Below are 17,745 nucleotides of genomic sequence, written 5' to 3'. Positions count from 1 at the left end.
CTATGACTTTCCACCTCATTCTCTAGAGGCAGGGTCTTTCACTGAACCTGGAGCCCATTCCCAGTTAAGCCATCAGCTAGGGAGGAGCAGAAGCTAGTCTTTCTCTCCTCCCTGCAGTGGTGCTGGGATTACAGATGTAGATGCTGGGATTACAGATGTAGATGCTGGGATTACAGATGTTGGGGCTGGGATTACAGATGCAGGGGAAGGGGTTACAGATGTAAATGCTAGGATTACAGATGTAGATGCTGGGATTACAGATGTTGGGGCTGGGATTACAGATGCAGGGGATGGGATTACAGATGTAGATGCTGGGATTACAGATGTAGATGCTAGGATTACAGATGTAGATGCTGGGATTACAGATGTAGATGCTGGGATTACAGATGTTGATGCTGGGATTACAGATGTAGATGATGGGATGATGGGATTACAGATGTAGATGCTGGAATTACAGATGTAGATGATGGGATTACAGATGTAGATGCTGGAATTACAGTTGTTGGGGCTGGGATTACAGATGCAGGGGATGGAATTACAGATGTAAATGCTAGAGTTACAGATGTAGATGCTGGGATTACAGATGAGGCTGGGATTACAGATACAGGGGGTGGGATCTGAGCTCTGGACCTCATGTGTACACAGCAAGTCTTATACCTATACCTGCTGAACTATCTGTCTAGCCCCTTTGCTGATCACATCTTAATGCTTCTTCTTACGAAGGACCCTTTATCTGTATTAATAATGGTGCACAATTGTTTGTGCGGCTGTTCTGCACAGAGGCCAGAATCACGTGCTTGTTATGTAATTGCTCCACCACTGAGCTAACCCAACCCGACAGCTCCGGCCCAGTGTTTTGAAACATCTAAAATTATAAAACACAATAACTTGAAAATGCCCTTCTAACTCCAATCATTTTTGCCTTCATTTAATGGGCTGCACGGTCAAGGAAATACTGCCGTTGTTGTTTTTCTTTATTTTTTTTCCTCATGGCCAATAGCTCTCAGGGCATTGAAAGTCCAGCATGCAGCCCATATTTACACAGAAGCTGGTCTGCAGAAGTAACAGGAGCTTTAAAGACAGCAGCACCCAGTCATAAAACTGCAGTGTCTGTTTTCCACAAATACTTAACGTGGTAGAAACACTATAATAATCTCACATCTCAAGAGTTGAAATAGAATCCATCAAAAGAACAAGGGAGTGGGGGGGGCAGATTCTTCAACCTGCAGAACTTAGGGAACAAGCGCTCTTTAGCTCAGTAGTTCTCAACCTTGCCAACACTGTGACCCTTTAATACATTTCCTCATGTTGTGTTGACTCCCAACCATACAATTAGTTCGTTGCTACTTCATGACTGTAATTTTGCTACCGTTATGAATCGGACTGTAAATACGGGATCCCCAGAGGGGTCACGACCCACATGTTGAGAACCACTTGTGCAATCATCTTCCATCCATTTCAGCTGTTGAAACTGATTGCCTTCTGGAAATTAACCCCCCCCCCCCCCCGCCTCAGACCAGGGCAGTCAGTCTGGCGGAACAGGTGATCCTGGGTGAGCTGTTACACCTCTGCATAAACCCTGGAAATGTATCAATCGGCTTTTCCCTAAGTAAAGGGAATTAGAGTGACAAATTAACATCAGACGCTCATGCTGGTTTCATTGCATTACTCTCCTCAACCTGAGACTGTGCTATAAATCAGCTATCAGGCACACAAATGAGTTCTACACCCCAGCTGGCATTTTCACTAGACTTTCAGGAAATATACCTCACTTAATGAGTTTTAGTTCATCATTCATTAGTTCACGTATAAATGATGTTTGGGCTGAGTGTGGTGCTGCATGATGCTAAGGCTAGCATTTGGGAGGGTGAGGCAGGTGGATTGCCATGAGTTCAAAGGCCAGCCCAGGATATAGTGTGAGATCCTGCCTCAAAGCAAAACAAAACAAAACCAAGCAAATATATAATAACATGAAGTTCTTTCAGTTTGCACCTTTGACATCATTCAATAGTTTCATGGGAAAGCTGGGTGAGATGAAGGAAACAGACATTTGCATCATATCCATGGGAGTCCTGTCTAATCTGAATACATTTTCTCAAAGCAAAGCCCTTATAATGCAGGTTTACTGAAGCTCACAGATGCTAGCCAAGAAAACAAAGGACTGGGTTATGGGACTGTTTCCTTCAATGGTGAAGAGCAGGGCAAGGTGGCAATTCAAACTGCCCTTGGTCAGGGACAGAGTTTAGAACATCTTTTGTCAGTTTTGTAAAAGAATTTTCATTGACTGTGCTAAGAGGGCAGGGAACTCAGTGCTGAAATGAGAAGGGTTGGGAAAGGAGTCTACAGGGACAAGCAATGGTGCCCCCTAAGCTGGTTTGGTTAGATTAATAGTCGGCCAAATTTAGGTATGAACATGGGACCAATGATCATACTATCTGGTTCTGAGGAGATTAAAAACTTTAGCATTTATTCCAAAATGTCAAATTGCCTTATTCTTTGGGTCTATAGCTGTGGCCACCTCTTGTATTCCCTCTGCATTTCCTGTCCTCTAGCCCTTTGTCATAAAGTGTCAATGAAACAGCTCTCATCTCAAAGAAACGAAAGAGATGGCTTATTCTGGAGGGCAAATATGAGGGACCGTGGCCCAAGAACATAGCTTTGGGTTTCTCCAAATATCATATTCTAATGAGGTGGCAATTTGTTACTTTTGTTGCTGGGTACCCCAAGTAGGTGGGTTATAGCAAAGCAGGGTCTGGAGGGGTCAGATACTATTTGACAGCATTTTTAGTCCTTCAGTTGGTGGACATTAGGGTTCTGTCCTGTTGTGTTGCATTCCACAAGATTTAACTAAAAGTCACCAGGATGTCAGATCACGTACAGGGGATGGTGATTAAGAGTGCTAAAAACGGCCTAAGGTAATTTGGCTCTGAACTTGTATCGTGCCATCCTCTCCATATCACTGAAGTTCTAATCAGTTCGTCAGGTTCTATAGTCACAGCTTCTTTGCTGGAATTCTCGTTCATGCAAGTCAGAAAATCTCAGAGTTGTTCTTTTATCATTGACTTATGGAGCATTTACAGTCAGTACCTCCATAGCTTCACTCAACAAATGCTGCTGAACTTATGACTTACGAATCACATACAGTTCTTTTGTTTCATAAACACACGCTATAAACACAACTATTATTTAATTAAGTTAGAGTAAGGGAACGCAGGGGCTGGGTGTCCCTCAAAGGCAAGCGTGTGACTCTCTAGTTTGTCCTAGGTTAGAACCAAGACTTTGAACTAAAGAAAAACATAAAAAGAATCAAGACAGGAGACTCTCGCTTCAGAGAGGGGCTAAGGACAACAGCTGTTGAAGAACGCCTTCAGGTCACAATCAATCATCAATTAAAATATCTTAAAGGGTGGATGGATGCTAGCATGGAGAAAATTGTGTACGTAGGAGAACTTGGGAAAAGGAGGAGGAGCTGGGTAAAATCTGGTGAGAGGAACCTGATGAGAGAGAGAGAGAGAGAGAGAGAGAGAGAGAGAGAGAGAGAGTGGTTGTCTCCCATAATGGCTGAGACCTTCAAAGTCACATAAATAAATAAAAGTGTGGATTGACCTGTAGTGTCCAAACACTAAGCTCTTATTTATTAATGTTTTTTTTTTCAACATACTGTGGCTAGTGTTATGTCAGCTTGAAACAAGCTACAGCCATGAGAGATCAGGGAGCCTTGATTGAGAAAGTGCCTCCAGAAAAATGACCTAATTGTAGATCACAAGCCTGTGTAGCATTTCCTTAATTAGTGATTGGAGGAGGACCCACCCATTGTGGGTGGTACCATCCCTGGGCTGGTGGTCCTGGGTTCTATAAGAAATTAGGTTGAGAAGCCATGTCAGCAAGCCAGCAAGCCAGTAAGCAACATCCCTCCATGGCCTCTACATCAGCTCCTGTGTCCATGTTTCTGCCCCAACTTTCTTCAGTGATGGACTAAGATATGAAATGTAGGTCAAATAAACCTTCTCCTCCCCAACTTGCTTTCAGTTACCGTGCTTGTTACAGTAATAGAAACCCTGACTAGGACAGAAATTGTTACCAGAGAGTGGGGTATTGCTGTGGTAGACCTGAATGTTGTTTCTGAGAGGAATATGGGAGGACTGTGGAACTCTGGGCTAGAAAAGCCAGAGAAGAGCATGTCTGATTGCATGCGGGTTGATGCCCCAGGTCCCGCCTCTGAGAAAAAGGTATCAGACGGGTCTGATGCTCTTTGGGTGGATGACACCTAAATGAACATCTGTACAAAGTCCCAATTTATTTCTAATATCAGAGATCAGACCTCTACTCTTGCCTGATACATCTAAAACAAAAAGGGGGAACTGCAGAGAGCTGCGAAATGCTATGCCTTAAAGATGGAGCTGGTTTCCGCCTTCCACCTTCCCGATGGTGAGTGCTCTTTGTCACGAACAACTCCACATTTGGCTAAGGCCGAGGATCTGGCTTGCTTCCATGTATGTGGACCTATCTGCATTGCCCCCGTGGCACGCCTGGGTTGGCTACCCAGAGGCTATTTAAGCTGTGGGCTGGCTTTCCCCGGGGTCCGAGGATTGTTCAATGTTCCTGAATAAACTGCATTGAAAAAATAATAATAATAATTAATAAAAAAGATAAAAAATGAAAAAAAAAAAAAAAAGAAAAGTCATTGAGTATTAAGAACTCAGTGGGATGTTCTGTAGGAGCTTGGAAGATAGGAATGTTGAGAGCAAGATACTGGAGGCCTGGCTTGTGACATTTCGGTGAGAAACAAAGACTCTATCAGGCCATTTGTGTGAAGAATTTGTGGTGTCTGGTGAGTAGGAACTGATGAATCAGCTGGGGTTAGCAGGAGACCCCAGCCACTAAGGTAAAACCTGTGCTTCTGTGGGTAATGGATGCTGGTCAGCTGGGGCTGAGGAATTAGCTGTGATTAAGAAGAGAGCAACGTCATTGAGGTGAAGACGTTTGGAAAGTGTTTTTTCAGGATCACCACACAGAAGCTGTGCTGCAGAGGCAGCGGCCAGGGTTGTACCTTGTGCTGACAGCTGGACTTCATAGTGTAAGCATCACTCAGGTAACAGTGGTTTTGAATGTATGAAGGGGTCGTGGAGATCAGCTGAGGCTTGGCACAGTGTGGCAGGGGTGGAGTCCCTGAAGAGAGCCCAACGGAGACTACTGATGAAAGTGCAGCTCAATTGTAGCAAGAGACCCTAGCATCTTAGAGGTGCCACTACCATGGGATGACCGCCAAGAATGGCAGCAGTGGTAGAGTGGAGAAAGCTGAGGGCTAGAAGACAAGCTGCAGAGGGCAGAACCAGAGAAGTGACCCAGGTCCTTCGGAGGAGTCCAGAAGATCATGAGTGGATCCCAGACGTTAAACACCAAGTCATTTGCAAGTTGGAGTTCAGTTTTGTTTTGATTTGATTATGATTATACCCTGATTCTTTCTTCTTGAAATAAAAAAGTATTTATTTTTTTTTTATTTTATAGGAGTTCACTATAATTTTGAAAGAGATTATGGGTTTTCAAAAAGAGATTGAACTTTTAAAGTATATAAATTTGTAAGGCTGTGGGACTTTTTAAGTTTGTAGAATGTTTTATATTGTGATGTTTATGTTAATATGTGATCTTGAGGGTAAATAAGAAAGGAAAGTTTGTGGCTTGGCAGTCATGTGTTTGTGGGTCAAGTTGACTAGGGATCAGGTGTACTAGGTGGTTTTATATCAACCTGATACAAGTTAAGAGTCTTCTGAGAGGAAGGAACCTCAGCTAAGAAAATGCCTCCATAAGACTGGGTTGCAGGCAAACCTGTAGAGCATTTTCTTAATTAGTAATTGATGGTGGAGGCTTCAATCTATCGTGGGTGGAGCCATTCCTGGGCTTATAGTCCTGGGTTCTGTAAGAAAGCAGGCTGAGCAAACCATGACCAGCAAGCAGTATCCTTCCACGACCTCCGCATCAGCTCCTACCTCCAGGTTCTTGCCCTGTTTGGGGTTCCTGTTCAGACTTACTCCAATGATGAATGGTGATATGGAGGTATAAGCCAAGTAAACCCTTTCTTCCCTAATTTGCTTTTGTTCATGGTGTTCACCACAGCAATAGAAGCCCTGATGAGGATATATACTTTCTCCTTGCTAGATGTCGTATACACTGTGATGATTCCTTAGATCACATGATCATCCTCTGTAGATTCTTAATCATGAAATATGTTTGCATTTTTCGTGCAGACATATTTGTAATGTTAAGCTGCCATGCAGGTGCTCAGCATCACTTTCTGCTTTGTTTTCCAGCGTTCCAACATTCCAGAGCCTTCCTGATGAAATCCTCAGCAAGCTGGCTGATGTCCTCGAAGAGGTAATTGTTTTGATCCTTTGGACATCTTGAGATGGAACCCAGACTGCGAGGCAGGCTGTTCTGCTTTCTTTCACAGCTCTTTGATGACAAGTCAGAAAACTGCCCAGAGACCTGGCTGCTTTGTCCCAAGCACTGGGATGAGCTATAGATCTGACTTCAAATTAAAAGCAGCTTAGCACAACCAGTGCTTAGACGGAGGTGCATCAGTTACAGGGGCAGAAAGCATTTCATTGCAGTAAATATAATGTTACTTTGCCATCTATGAATAACACGCTGGCATTTTTCTTCTTATTTCAATTAATTATAGTTGTTTTCATCCTGAGATTAACAGCTTTACAAGAAGAATTAGTAGTTGGGTCCATATATTCTAAGCAGCTGAGGCTATTTTGCACATATAATTTCATGCATGCATGTGGAATGTCACAGGTTTTTCTTTAAACCCATTGAAGCCATGGTGGTGAGGAAGAGGAGAAACAGTGGAATGCAGCTCTTCATGCCCCCTCCCCCAGAGACCCCTTTTAGAAAGGAAAGCAACTTCTTCCGCTTACACTGAGAACCTGGGCACTGAATTTAGGGCATCCCACTGCCTCACTGACTGCAGGAGATTAGAGAACAGGAGTGTTCTTCTGGCACTGCTGAGTAACTCCTAGGGAGCTCTGTGCTTCTGGGTCTTGACCAACAATAGTGACTATAACCTCAGGAGGAGCCATGCACAATGGCAAATACCTGTAACCCTGACATTCAGCAGGTAGAGGCAGGAAGATCAGTAGTTCAAAGTCATCGTCGGCTACATAGCGAGTTTCAGGCTAGCTTGGGATGTGTAAGACGCCATAAAAAGAAAAGAAAGGAGAAAGAGAGAAAACTGAGGGGAAGGAGAGTAGCATAAACCAGAGGCATGGGAAGGCAAGAAGGTGTGTTTGGCTTCTGGAAACTTTTAGATTGCATTTTACAAAGGATATAAACTAATCTCTGAATAGAAAAGATTATGTAATAATGTTTTGATATGCTTATTTTTATCTGAATAGTTTTGTAAAAAAAGACTACATGGAGGCTTATCTCTGTGTTAACACAAGTTTAAGATGAGAAAGAACAGGTGATTAAATAAAAACATGAAGTCAGAAAGTCAAAGGAATTCTTTCCATAAACAGGGGTCAAAAAGAGGTGAAGACATAAGTTTGGACAATAAATGTGCTTCTTAACCTTGTTGTGAAATTCTCAGAAAAACAGATTTCTGGATGAGAAAAAAGTAAGGTTAAACTCAAAGGTCACATTTGTTTTGGTCTTAAGCATGGTTTATTAGCTGTTTTAATACTCTGAAGCATTTCTGAAAAAAAATCTATATGCAGGTGATATTCACTGTAATTTTTGTTAGTTGTGTTGAAACTCCTGACTTCCAGCTTTTGAGAGACTTAACCCAGTTCCAGGGATATGACAGGCTCTGTTCCTTTCTCATGCCTCTCTTATTTTCCTTGCCTTTCTGTCTGCTCCCCACTTTAGTGGTGACATTGTTCTCTGCAGGTGGTGGACATACATGTTTTGATTCAAGCTGAACAGTTATGAAATCGATCCGTTTTGTTCAGGAAGCATAGATACATGAATGGGAATCCTGGAACAGTTACTGGAGGAGTCAAAGCTAACTGCTAAAGTAGGATATTATAGCTCAAGTAGGAAATACAGGCAAATTGGTTTAAATCACCGGCAGGAAATATACTTCATAATGCTGGGTGGCGCTCTCTTACAACGCACTTGCCAAGCATGATGAAAGCCTTGGGTTCTCTCTGTCCTGTGTAGTTGAAAATCAAACAAATTCCTGACTGAGTTTGCTAGTTCCTCCCGACTCCAGCACTGAGAAGTATAAACAGGAAAGATTTGAGTTTGAAGACAGTCTTGGAATAGTAAATTCAAGGCTAACCGAGGCTATAGTTTCAGGCCACATATCAAGAGAGTAAAAACTAAAGGATAAGAAAGATGAGGATGAGGGGGAAGAGGAGGAGGGTAGAAGAAATGAATTTGGCAATTTGGAAGGTTCTTGAGCAGCCCAGGGGAAACCGGAGAAACAGACAACAAAGACAAAGGAAACATCATAGGGCAGGTTGTTTGATTATGTTTTCTTTTGCTCAGTTCACCTTCACTGAGTAACCCACATAAAGAGGAGTCTTAAGACAAAAACAAGTAAAAAATAGGCATGGCCAATTCGTCATAGACTTTGCATTCTAGAAAGTGAGATTCCTAGTAATCAACCAGTCACAAGAAAGCTTAATTGAGGGATCAGAGTGATGGCTTAGAGGTTAAGGCAATTGTTCTTGCAGAGGACCTTGGTTTGGAACACGAGCACACATCTTTAAAGGCTTGCTCTAAACACCTTTGTCCCTATACTCAATAAGGACAAGAATTTGAGTATGAGAAAAGATGGAGTCTGGAAGAACGAGCAAATATTATCCGAGTTGTCAACTGAATACGGGGCATGAGGGAGTGTCCAGGGGTAGGAAAACCCTGTGGAAAGAGCAGCTTGAGGTAGTTAGGAAACAGTGTGAGGTGTCAATAAGCTGAGATTGGGGTCATGGGTTAAAACTATACAGGTAGTAAATCATGCTAGGCCTTTAGGTCAACTGCAGTTCTTTACGCTTTCCCTTAGACTGAGATGGAAGCCGAGATTAAGCAGATCAGTAGAATTAGATAACTTCCACTTTTAACATGGTTCCCATGATGGGGAGTACTGGGAATGATGGTAAAGGAAATGATGGTCATGTTGTTAACTGTCAATAGAGGAGACTGAGAAAAAAAAATGAAAGAAACTGATCAGCTTTGAGAGAATAACTCCGACACTTTATTGTTATAGGACATGACATCCCTGACATGAATATAGGGCAGGGTGAGGAGTAGTATTAATGAAATGGAGAAGACTAGGAGAGGTGCACACTGGGGGTGAAGAGACAAGGAGCTTAAGGAGGTAGGATGTGGGGCAATAGAATCCTTGGGGCCCTTGGCAGAATAGATGGCTTGGAGCAGTGTTTGACAAGCAGCTGTTGGTTATTTGGGTGTTATTCTGAGGGACCAAATGTGGGTGAAGATGAGGCAGAATGTAGAAGCTAGTAGCAGCCAAAAATTACTAAAGTAGCATGAATGGATCTGTGTCTAGTGGAGTATAGTGAATGAGGAAGATAAATGGATTATAGTACTAGGGGAAAACCTCAACCAAAAAAACAAAAATTAAGATTAAAAATGTCATATCGAATACTTTTGACCTAGTAATCATAAACAAAGTCTTACTAATCAGATACATATGTATGGTTTCCTATAAAAGAAAGGAAAAGGAGGCTTATGCAAAAAAGGAAAATGAATGAATGAGTGAGTGAGTGAATGAATGAGGGCACAAGGTAAAGCTCTGATTTATTCATAAAAGTTCAGCTCTAAGAGACAGGAGAGTAAACGGGGACTAGCAGAACCTGTGGAAATGCTAGAAGCATTTTGTGCTTTAAAACTGAGAAGTGGTTCAAGGAAGAATCTCAGAACTTACAGTTGAATTTTGCTTAAAAGGTAAGCACAGAAACAGAGAAGGTAGTTGGACAGGGATATGGAGCTGGTGGGAGCCCAGGAAATGCTGTGGTGTGGGAAACAGCGCATCGCACAGAAGCTAGGCTTTCGAGGACAGGCACTGGGTGTACATGAGTGGGCTGGTGCAGTGGCTGGAGCTATGCGAATCCTGACTGGATATCTTGTTTCCTTGGTGATACAGAAAGCAGGGACATAGGGAGAACGGGAATGGTGTAGACAAATGAATGGCATAAGGCAATAGACTGGAGAAAATCTGAAGCTTAGAAATACGGAATTACCGCGTACCGTTAAGGCCCAGATTCGATGATAGTAATTTCTTATCTAAATTAATGAAACAGCATAGGGAAAGATTTATTTATTTGTTTAGTTAATTTGTTATTATTTATCTTGCTTTATAGCCCAGGCTGTTCTTGAACTCATTATCGTCCCGTCTCAATAAAAAGTGCTGGCATTGCAGGTGTGAACCATCAGGCTTGGTTCAGCTTTTCCTTCATTTTTAGTCTCTATTTTTCCTTTTGCATGGATTCAGATTCCAGAGAGGCAGATAAGTGGGCTTAGCTGGGATTATTACTTTTCTGAGAGAAGATGAGTGACTGAGTGAGGGAACAGGTAATCGGGGTCACATGCAAGAAAGATCAGGGGGTTTGAGTCTGGAATATGGATTGGCCAAGGCCGGTGAGAAGTCACAGGATCAGTGGACTTTAGTCTCACATAGTTGAGGAATTTTTAGAGTTCAGTGGTTAGAGTGTCTGAACTTGAGAGGAATTAAGAGTATTTTTTGTCTCTATGTAGAAGCTATACCGGAAAATCCGTGGTACATTCATAAATTCTTAGTTCGGGACTTATTGAAGTAAGCTGTCTTATGATTTATTGATCTCTTTCATGTGTGACCATAAAGTGAACCAGAGCATAGCTGCATTTGACTTCTGTGTTGAGATATAAAAGAAATTCATCAGAAGAAGACCGGGTGTATTTCTCTCTGGATGTGCTGACCTGTAACCTCTACAAATGGAAAAACTGCCTTTTCCAGTGGGCCTTTCAGAAATTGCTTGTCTTTGTGGAATATTCTGAAGAACTCTCTGATGTGCACGTGTGTGCGTGTGCACACACACACACACAGACAGACACACACATGCGGGGCGGGTATCCATGTGTGGGGTGTTTGTGTGTGTTTCAAAGAAATCAAACTGAAGCACAAATTCATTAGTCCCAATCAACCTCTTTATAAAGCAAAACAAAACTAACGGTCTGTGAAATCCTTTAATCATTTTCTTTCTTCTCCACAGCTGTGAAAGTATTTGCGCTGTCTTATGTAACAATAGCCACGGTGCTCTAATGCACAGCACAAAGTATTTTAGAATTTTGTGCTGCATTTTCTTCTCTTTCTTTTGTTGTGTGTATGCGTGTATATCGTATATACCAGTTCTTGTAAGTGTATATGTTTTGTTCAGGTGCATGTGTGGAGGTCAGAGGTCGACAATGGGTGTCTTCTATTGCTCTTCACTTCGGTCTTCTGAGATCGAGTCTCTCACAGAACCAGAAGCTGATTGATTCAGCTGAACTTGCTGGACACCGACCTCCAGGGATCCTCCTGTCCCCACACCTCCAGCAGTGAGATAGGCATGGGCTGCCATGCCTGCCTTTTACGTGGGGGGCTGGAGATCTGAGCTCTGCTCCTCAGGCTTCCAGGGCAGGCACTTCCTTACGGAGCCATCTTCTCCCCTACCCTCGCCACAATCCTCCCGTCCCTAGTCACATTTCCCAATTAGAAGACTCTTTAATGTTATGTTTGGATGGTGTGTGTACACAAAGCAGTGCGTATCAAAGCAGAAATACACATGCGAGCAGAGGAGTCAGTCCCACACAATTGTTTTTAGGACATAAATATGAAGCAAATGTACCAAACACAAAGCAGATACAGAAATGCTTAGCTCAAGTTGAATAAACAAGAGCAATGAGAAGTTAGATTGGAATAATGAATCAGATCAAGTGAAACAAGTCTGGAAGAACAGAAGCAACAGCAATATCACTTAACATCACAGACAAATGTGCTCGCATCATAATTAAGATTTCTACCAACACCCATAAACTGAAAGCATCCCAAATTATTTTCTAAGAAATATCATCATAGCCAACAAGCAAGTTTTCAGCTTTGTTTATTGGACAGATACTTATGGAAACCTGCTATGTGCCAGGGAATGCTCTACACCCTGAGGATTTAGGCTCTGCACTCCCATAGCATATGTTCTGGTGGATACAGATAAGGGAGTGAGGCAAACACCATCAAATGATAAGCCCACTGAGGTTGTTATTGAAAGAAAAACTTTAGTCGAGCATATTGGTACAGATGCAATTCGCTCAGATAAACCCTGAGGCCCAAGTTGAAATATGTACGGAAGCTGCTTTAGGTTAAACTTAATTGAATTTGACTTTAGTCAGAAGAGGTAAGATTTAAACCAAGGCCTGCTAACTGATAATGGGGTTGCACCGGAGAGAGGGGAAGAGTGCATGCGTGGTATTAACATGAAGATGAGTTTACTGTTTTAATTGAGAAAAAAACTGTGAGAGAAGGCTTCAGAGAATTTAACAAGATCATGTTCTAGTGGGTCCATGACTGGGATTTCGGGGCAAAAGGGCTGACTGCAGCAGTCCCAGAGGGCTCGTGTGGCCACACATCCCAATATCCCAGTCACAGAGATGAATAATCGTGAAAAGCAGAGAAAAGAAATTTAATAACGCACAAATTGGGTAGAACAAAGAAAAGAGCTCTGATATTTTAACCTCCTTTTGGGGGGTGCTGACACGGAGCTTTCCGTTTAAGTAGGAAAAGAACCGGGCCAACGGGCAAAGGGTGGGCATAATTAAGCATTCTCAGCCAAGGCATGGTCCATCATTGGCTTAGCTTGATTCTAAGGGGTGGTCTGAAGTCCTTATTGCTTGAAGGGAAGGGCAGGTTCTCAGACGGTTACCCATGTTTTAGGGTGCAGCCCTTCCATCCTAGATTATCGGCACTGTGGATGAAGGAGAGCTGTCTCCCCAAGTGCTGCTCATCTTGAGGTCAGATTGGAGTTGGCAGCTACGCTGACACTGAGGAATAGGTGGAGTTCAAAGTATGAAGTATGCATGGAAGTTACATGTTCTTCAAAAGTGCCAGGTAGAAGAGATTTTTGTTGGGGTGTTGTAGAGATTTGTACATTGATTTGATGCTTGGGCAATGATGACATTTTGGTGCCTGTCTGACATTTTGTGTGATTCCATTCTATACAAAAGACTTCCTGGTTCTGAATCCACGTTTTAGATAGTGTTATATATAAGAGAGACAAAATGAGAGCTTGCTCCTTTGACAGAGCTCTGCTCTTATGAAGATTTGCCCCTCACATTAAAACATACTTTATAAAACAATGGTTCTCAACCCATGGGTCACGACCCCCCTGGAGTTTGAATAAACCTTTCACAGAGATCACCTAAGACCATCAGAAATATCAGATATTTATTACTATTTATTCATAACAGAGGCAAATTTAGTTATAAAGTAGCAACAAATATTATTTTATGGTTGGGGGGGCGTCACCACAGCATGAAGAACTGTGTTAAAGATTGATAGCATTAGGAAGGTTGAGAACCACTTTAAAGCAAGCTCTAGATTGCTATTACTTTTTACTGGCTATTTATAAGCAGTTGCTTAAAGAAAAGGAACGCAGCATGAATAATTTCCACTCATTAGCATTTACTCTGAGCCAGGCAAAGAGTACCTGTTCAGCTCTACCCCGGGTAAAAGCTTTACCTGTGTGTGCTCTGAAGCTAAGTAGGCAGAGCCACATAAACGGGGAGCTACTCTGCCTCGCAATCCCACACTAGAAACAATGCCTTTGAGGACTGGTCTATGGTGCATCTCGCAAACTCGGGTGATATATGGAAAAGAAACAAAAAAAGGGGGGGGGTACTTCTGAGCATATTTACCTTTTTTTTTTCTCGGAGTAATTTGTTTTCTTCAGTCATTAATTTATGCTTGTTATCACAGGGACCCACTTTAACCCTTCCACAAGTTTTGACACATGGCATTTTGTGCCATTTTATCGCCATAAAATGCATGCTTTGCCCAGGCTGCTTGTGATCCATTAAAATGAGTGTGCATGCTGCAAGTTAGAAGCCAGTCCGCAATAAATCAGCTTTCTAGAAATCACTGTAGAAAGTGCTTGAAGTGGTTGCCACAGATCAGGGTCCCAGCACATGGCGCTTCTGATTTGCTATCATCTGTGAGGTTTGCAAATTGTGGGTTTGTGTGAAAATGGAAATTGACAGCCTCCCTGAATTCAGCTTGTTGTGAGATCCGCTCTCGGAGGTAGTTTGGTAGTCAGCACCTACGCAGACCACCATGAACTTTGAACAACTTTTCCAGAGATCAAAGATGAACAGCAGATAAATGGCCCTGATTGAAAACAAAGTGACCAAGACTTTTTATCTACTTAATCTTTTTTTTTTTTTTAAATTGGAGGTCTCATTGTACCTGCCAAAAAAGTCTAGCTGCAAGTTGTGTGCGCAGAGGCTATGCATAAATCAATAACTAGAGGCTGACAAACAAGAGGTTAAAAATAAGAAAATCTTTGGTTTTAGCCCCAGAATACAAAGCTTTTCTGTTCTATACAGTACTATCAAACACCCCTGGAGAAGGGATAACCTGGGTTTTCAGGTCCAGGGACCTCAGTATATTGCTGAATCCCTGCCAAGGGCAGCCTATACCACCTTCCTGTGGAGAAGAAACCCAGCAGTGCCTTAGGCCAGATGCTTCAGGCTGCTCTAACCAGCGCAGGCAGAACTTCAATCATGAATGTTCAACAGATGTCATTCGGCGTTAATGAGGAGCAAACTGTGACCAGCCGAGGCTTAAGGAACAATGCAGTGTGGCAGACACTGGGTCTGTGAGTCTTCTGTTTCCCCCAATTACTACAAGATTATATAAATGAGCTTCTCTTGGCTCTCTGGGAAGAGAAGGCTAATATTCTTTTTTATTGCTTCCCCTTCAGATTATTATTTTAATAAATGTAACCTGGTTTGTCTGGTAGATAGACTGTTGTGTAACATTGCCTAGCTGGCTCTTTCTACTCTCTATGGTGTGATGGAAATCAGTTTGTTATAAAATCATTAGTGATTTGGAGGAGGAGGAGGAAAAGGCTCTCCATGTCTCCTCTTCCCTCCTCCAAAGACGTTTTTTTCAAAAGCACTTTGAATCTTTCATTTCTTGCGTACAGAAGCTTTCTGTGACTAACACTATTTCATCCTTTCTTTTGCTCACACAATTCATCTGTGCAGTTTATGCTATAATGGCCTATGTTTCCTCCTACACTGTTTCGAAGTTGGCTGTCTCTCCCCTTGTGGAGCCTGCTTCATTTAGCAGATCAGAGGTTATCTCCTGTTCCGAGGATTTGAGTCTTGCTCAGTGCATCAGCTTGGACATTTGAGATTTCTCCCAGCACTGTCTGCTGTACTTATTTCTCACAGTGTCCCATAATTCTCAGTTTTGGGGTTCCCACAAGATGATGTTTCTCAATGTTGAGCTCTCCTTGTTGCCATTGCACCTGTCTCTTCTGCTGCCTCATTGGTTTCTTTTTCAAGGAAAGCCATCACATGCTTAATTTGCTTTAGCATATCAGCATCACCAAGCATCACATTAAAAGGGACGTGGGGACTATAGACAGGTAGCCTAGGCATGAAGGACAGCATAGCAAGTACAAGAGAAAGAGCACACATATCTTAGAATTCGGTAAGTTTTTGGTTTTAGTTTCATTTATTCCAAACAGTTCACTTCTCTTGAGACTTCTTTTAGCCAAATGCTACCTAGCAATATGTAGTTTTAGCTGCATTTCTGTTATTGATTTCTAATCTAATTCAGTGCTGCCCTGAGAACATACTTTGTGTGATTCCTATTTCCTTTCAATATGCTTAAGTGGTTTTTATGACATAGAATGTGGTCTACACTGAGGGATGCTTTCATGGGCTTGTGAAGAATGCATTATTATTCTGTTGGTGGATGACATATTACACAAATATGAACAGGATCTAATTATATGGTAGTGTGTTCAGTTCCACTATTCCCTTACTGAAATACTGACTGCTAGATCTCTTACCAACTACAGAATATTGAAATGTCCAACTTGAATAATACATTATTCCATTTCTCTTGGGAGTTGTTCTCATTATTTTGCCTCATGCATTTTGATACTGTATCATTAGACACATATTTGTTAAGGACTTTATGTCTTCTGTAATCCTTCTATGACTATATAATTCCCTTCTGTGTTTCTGCTAGCTTGCCTTGCTCTAAAGTCTGCTCAAAATGCAATCGATACAGCTACTTCTATTTTCTTGTGATGAATGTTAGTGTGTCCCCTTTCTCTTAAGGATTTATTTTCCTCTTTGTACTTAGGATTGAACCAGAGCCTTCATTGCACATGCTAGGCAAATACTCCATCATTAAATTACAGCATAGTCCTCTATTTTGTGTGTGTGTGTGTGTGTGTGTGTGTGTGTGTGTGTGTGTGTGTGTGTGTTGAGATTGGGGTTTTATAACATGTACAGCATGTTCTTGAATTTATAGTCCTCAGGCTTCTGAGTATCTGGGTTCAACACCACACTAGGTTATATCTTATCTTTTAACAAATCCACGTCTTTTTATTTAAAGCAGGTTTCTTATAGTTAGTTTTTAAAATCTGCTCATATAATATCTGGATTTTGTTTCAGTCTGAGCATTGAACTCAGGACCTCCCAACATTCCCAACTTTTATGTCCTTAATTTCCATTTGTTTGATGTTATGTTTCTAGACAAGGTATTTTTGCCATTTATTGAATATCTCTAAGCCTCCTGCATCTCTGGTTTTATATGTGTCAGTAGTTACGGAATAGTAAGAGTTTTTTACTTCAAATATTACTTTTATTCCTTTCTACACCTTAAATTCTCATTACATAAAAGTTCAATATTATACAAATGTGTCTCAATTCTAGAAATTCTGTTTTATATTTTGTTGTTGATGATAATGATCTTTATTATTTTTTCTTTTATTCAGTGTTCAGAGTTCCTTTAGCTTTACTTTCTTTTTGGGTAGGGCAATATGTATTTCAGGCTGACTTTGAATTCATGGCAGTCATTTTTTTTTTCTGCTTCATGTATGTTATGATTATAGGCCCTGGCCACATTAACGTATTTATATTGTATGATTTACCTGCTATTGGGTAATTTTTGATATTGCTAACACTTTGTCTTCCTTCCTTCCTTCCTTCCTTCCTTCCTTCCTTCCTTCCTTCCTTCCTTCCTTCCTTCCACTTTAAGACAAAGTCTTGCTATGTGGTCCATAGCTGGCTTCAAACTCACAACTCTCCTGCTTCGGTCTTCAGAATGCTTGGGTTAATATACATTTTTATTGAAAGTTAATAAACTCATTACTGTGTGAAGAATAGAGATAGACAAGCCTTTGGTAGAAAGATTTATGTTTGTCTAAGAGTTAGACCATGTTTCCTCTTTACTGTAGTCAGGTGTCAGAGGCTGAGACTCCCTCTGGCCTCCTTGCTTCTGTTTTCTCCTTTGTTTTTAGGTTTCCTCAAAAACTACTCATCTGATTTGTGATAAGAGTTTTACATTTTAGTTCTGTCTGCTCTGGGATTAATTACGTAGCTTAGACTCAAACCAACAACAATTCTCTTGCTTCGGCCTCCCAAGTATTAGAATTTCCTTTGTGAGCCATCATGATTAACTAGAAATATTTTAAATATTAGATGTTAATAATGACTGGCCTGGCAAGATAAGTCCACTGGGGCAACAGTGGC

General features: G+C 41.6%; 1 protein-coding gene across 2 annotated transcripts in view; it reads left to right on the top strand.

Moving 5' to 3' along the window:
• The window catches only part of Prkg1 (protein kinase cGMP-dependent 1), a 1,175,688-nt gene that overhangs the window by 856,789 nt on the left and 301,154 nt on the right, over nucleotides 1–17,745 (top strand). For both annotated transcript variants that reach the window (XM_060388343.1, XM_060388340.1), the window contains exon 5: nucleotides 6,309–6,372. In XM_060388343.1, coding sequence (XP_060244326.1) covers nucleotides 6,309–6,372 — 64 coding nt within the window. The remainder of the gene's footprint in view (nucleotides 1–6,308; nucleotides 6,373–17,745) is intronic.

The sequence above is a fragment of the Meriones unguiculatus genome, chromosome 1 (genome assembly GCF_030254825.1).
Source record: "Meriones unguiculatus strain TT.TT164.6M chromosome 1, Bangor_MerUng_6.1, whole genome shotgun sequence".
In the NCBI taxonomy this organism is placed as follows: Eukaryota; Metazoa; Chordata; class Mammalia; order Rodentia; family Muridae; genus Meriones; species Meriones unguiculatus.
This window is presented reverse-complemented; position numbering and strand designations above follow the sequence as displayed.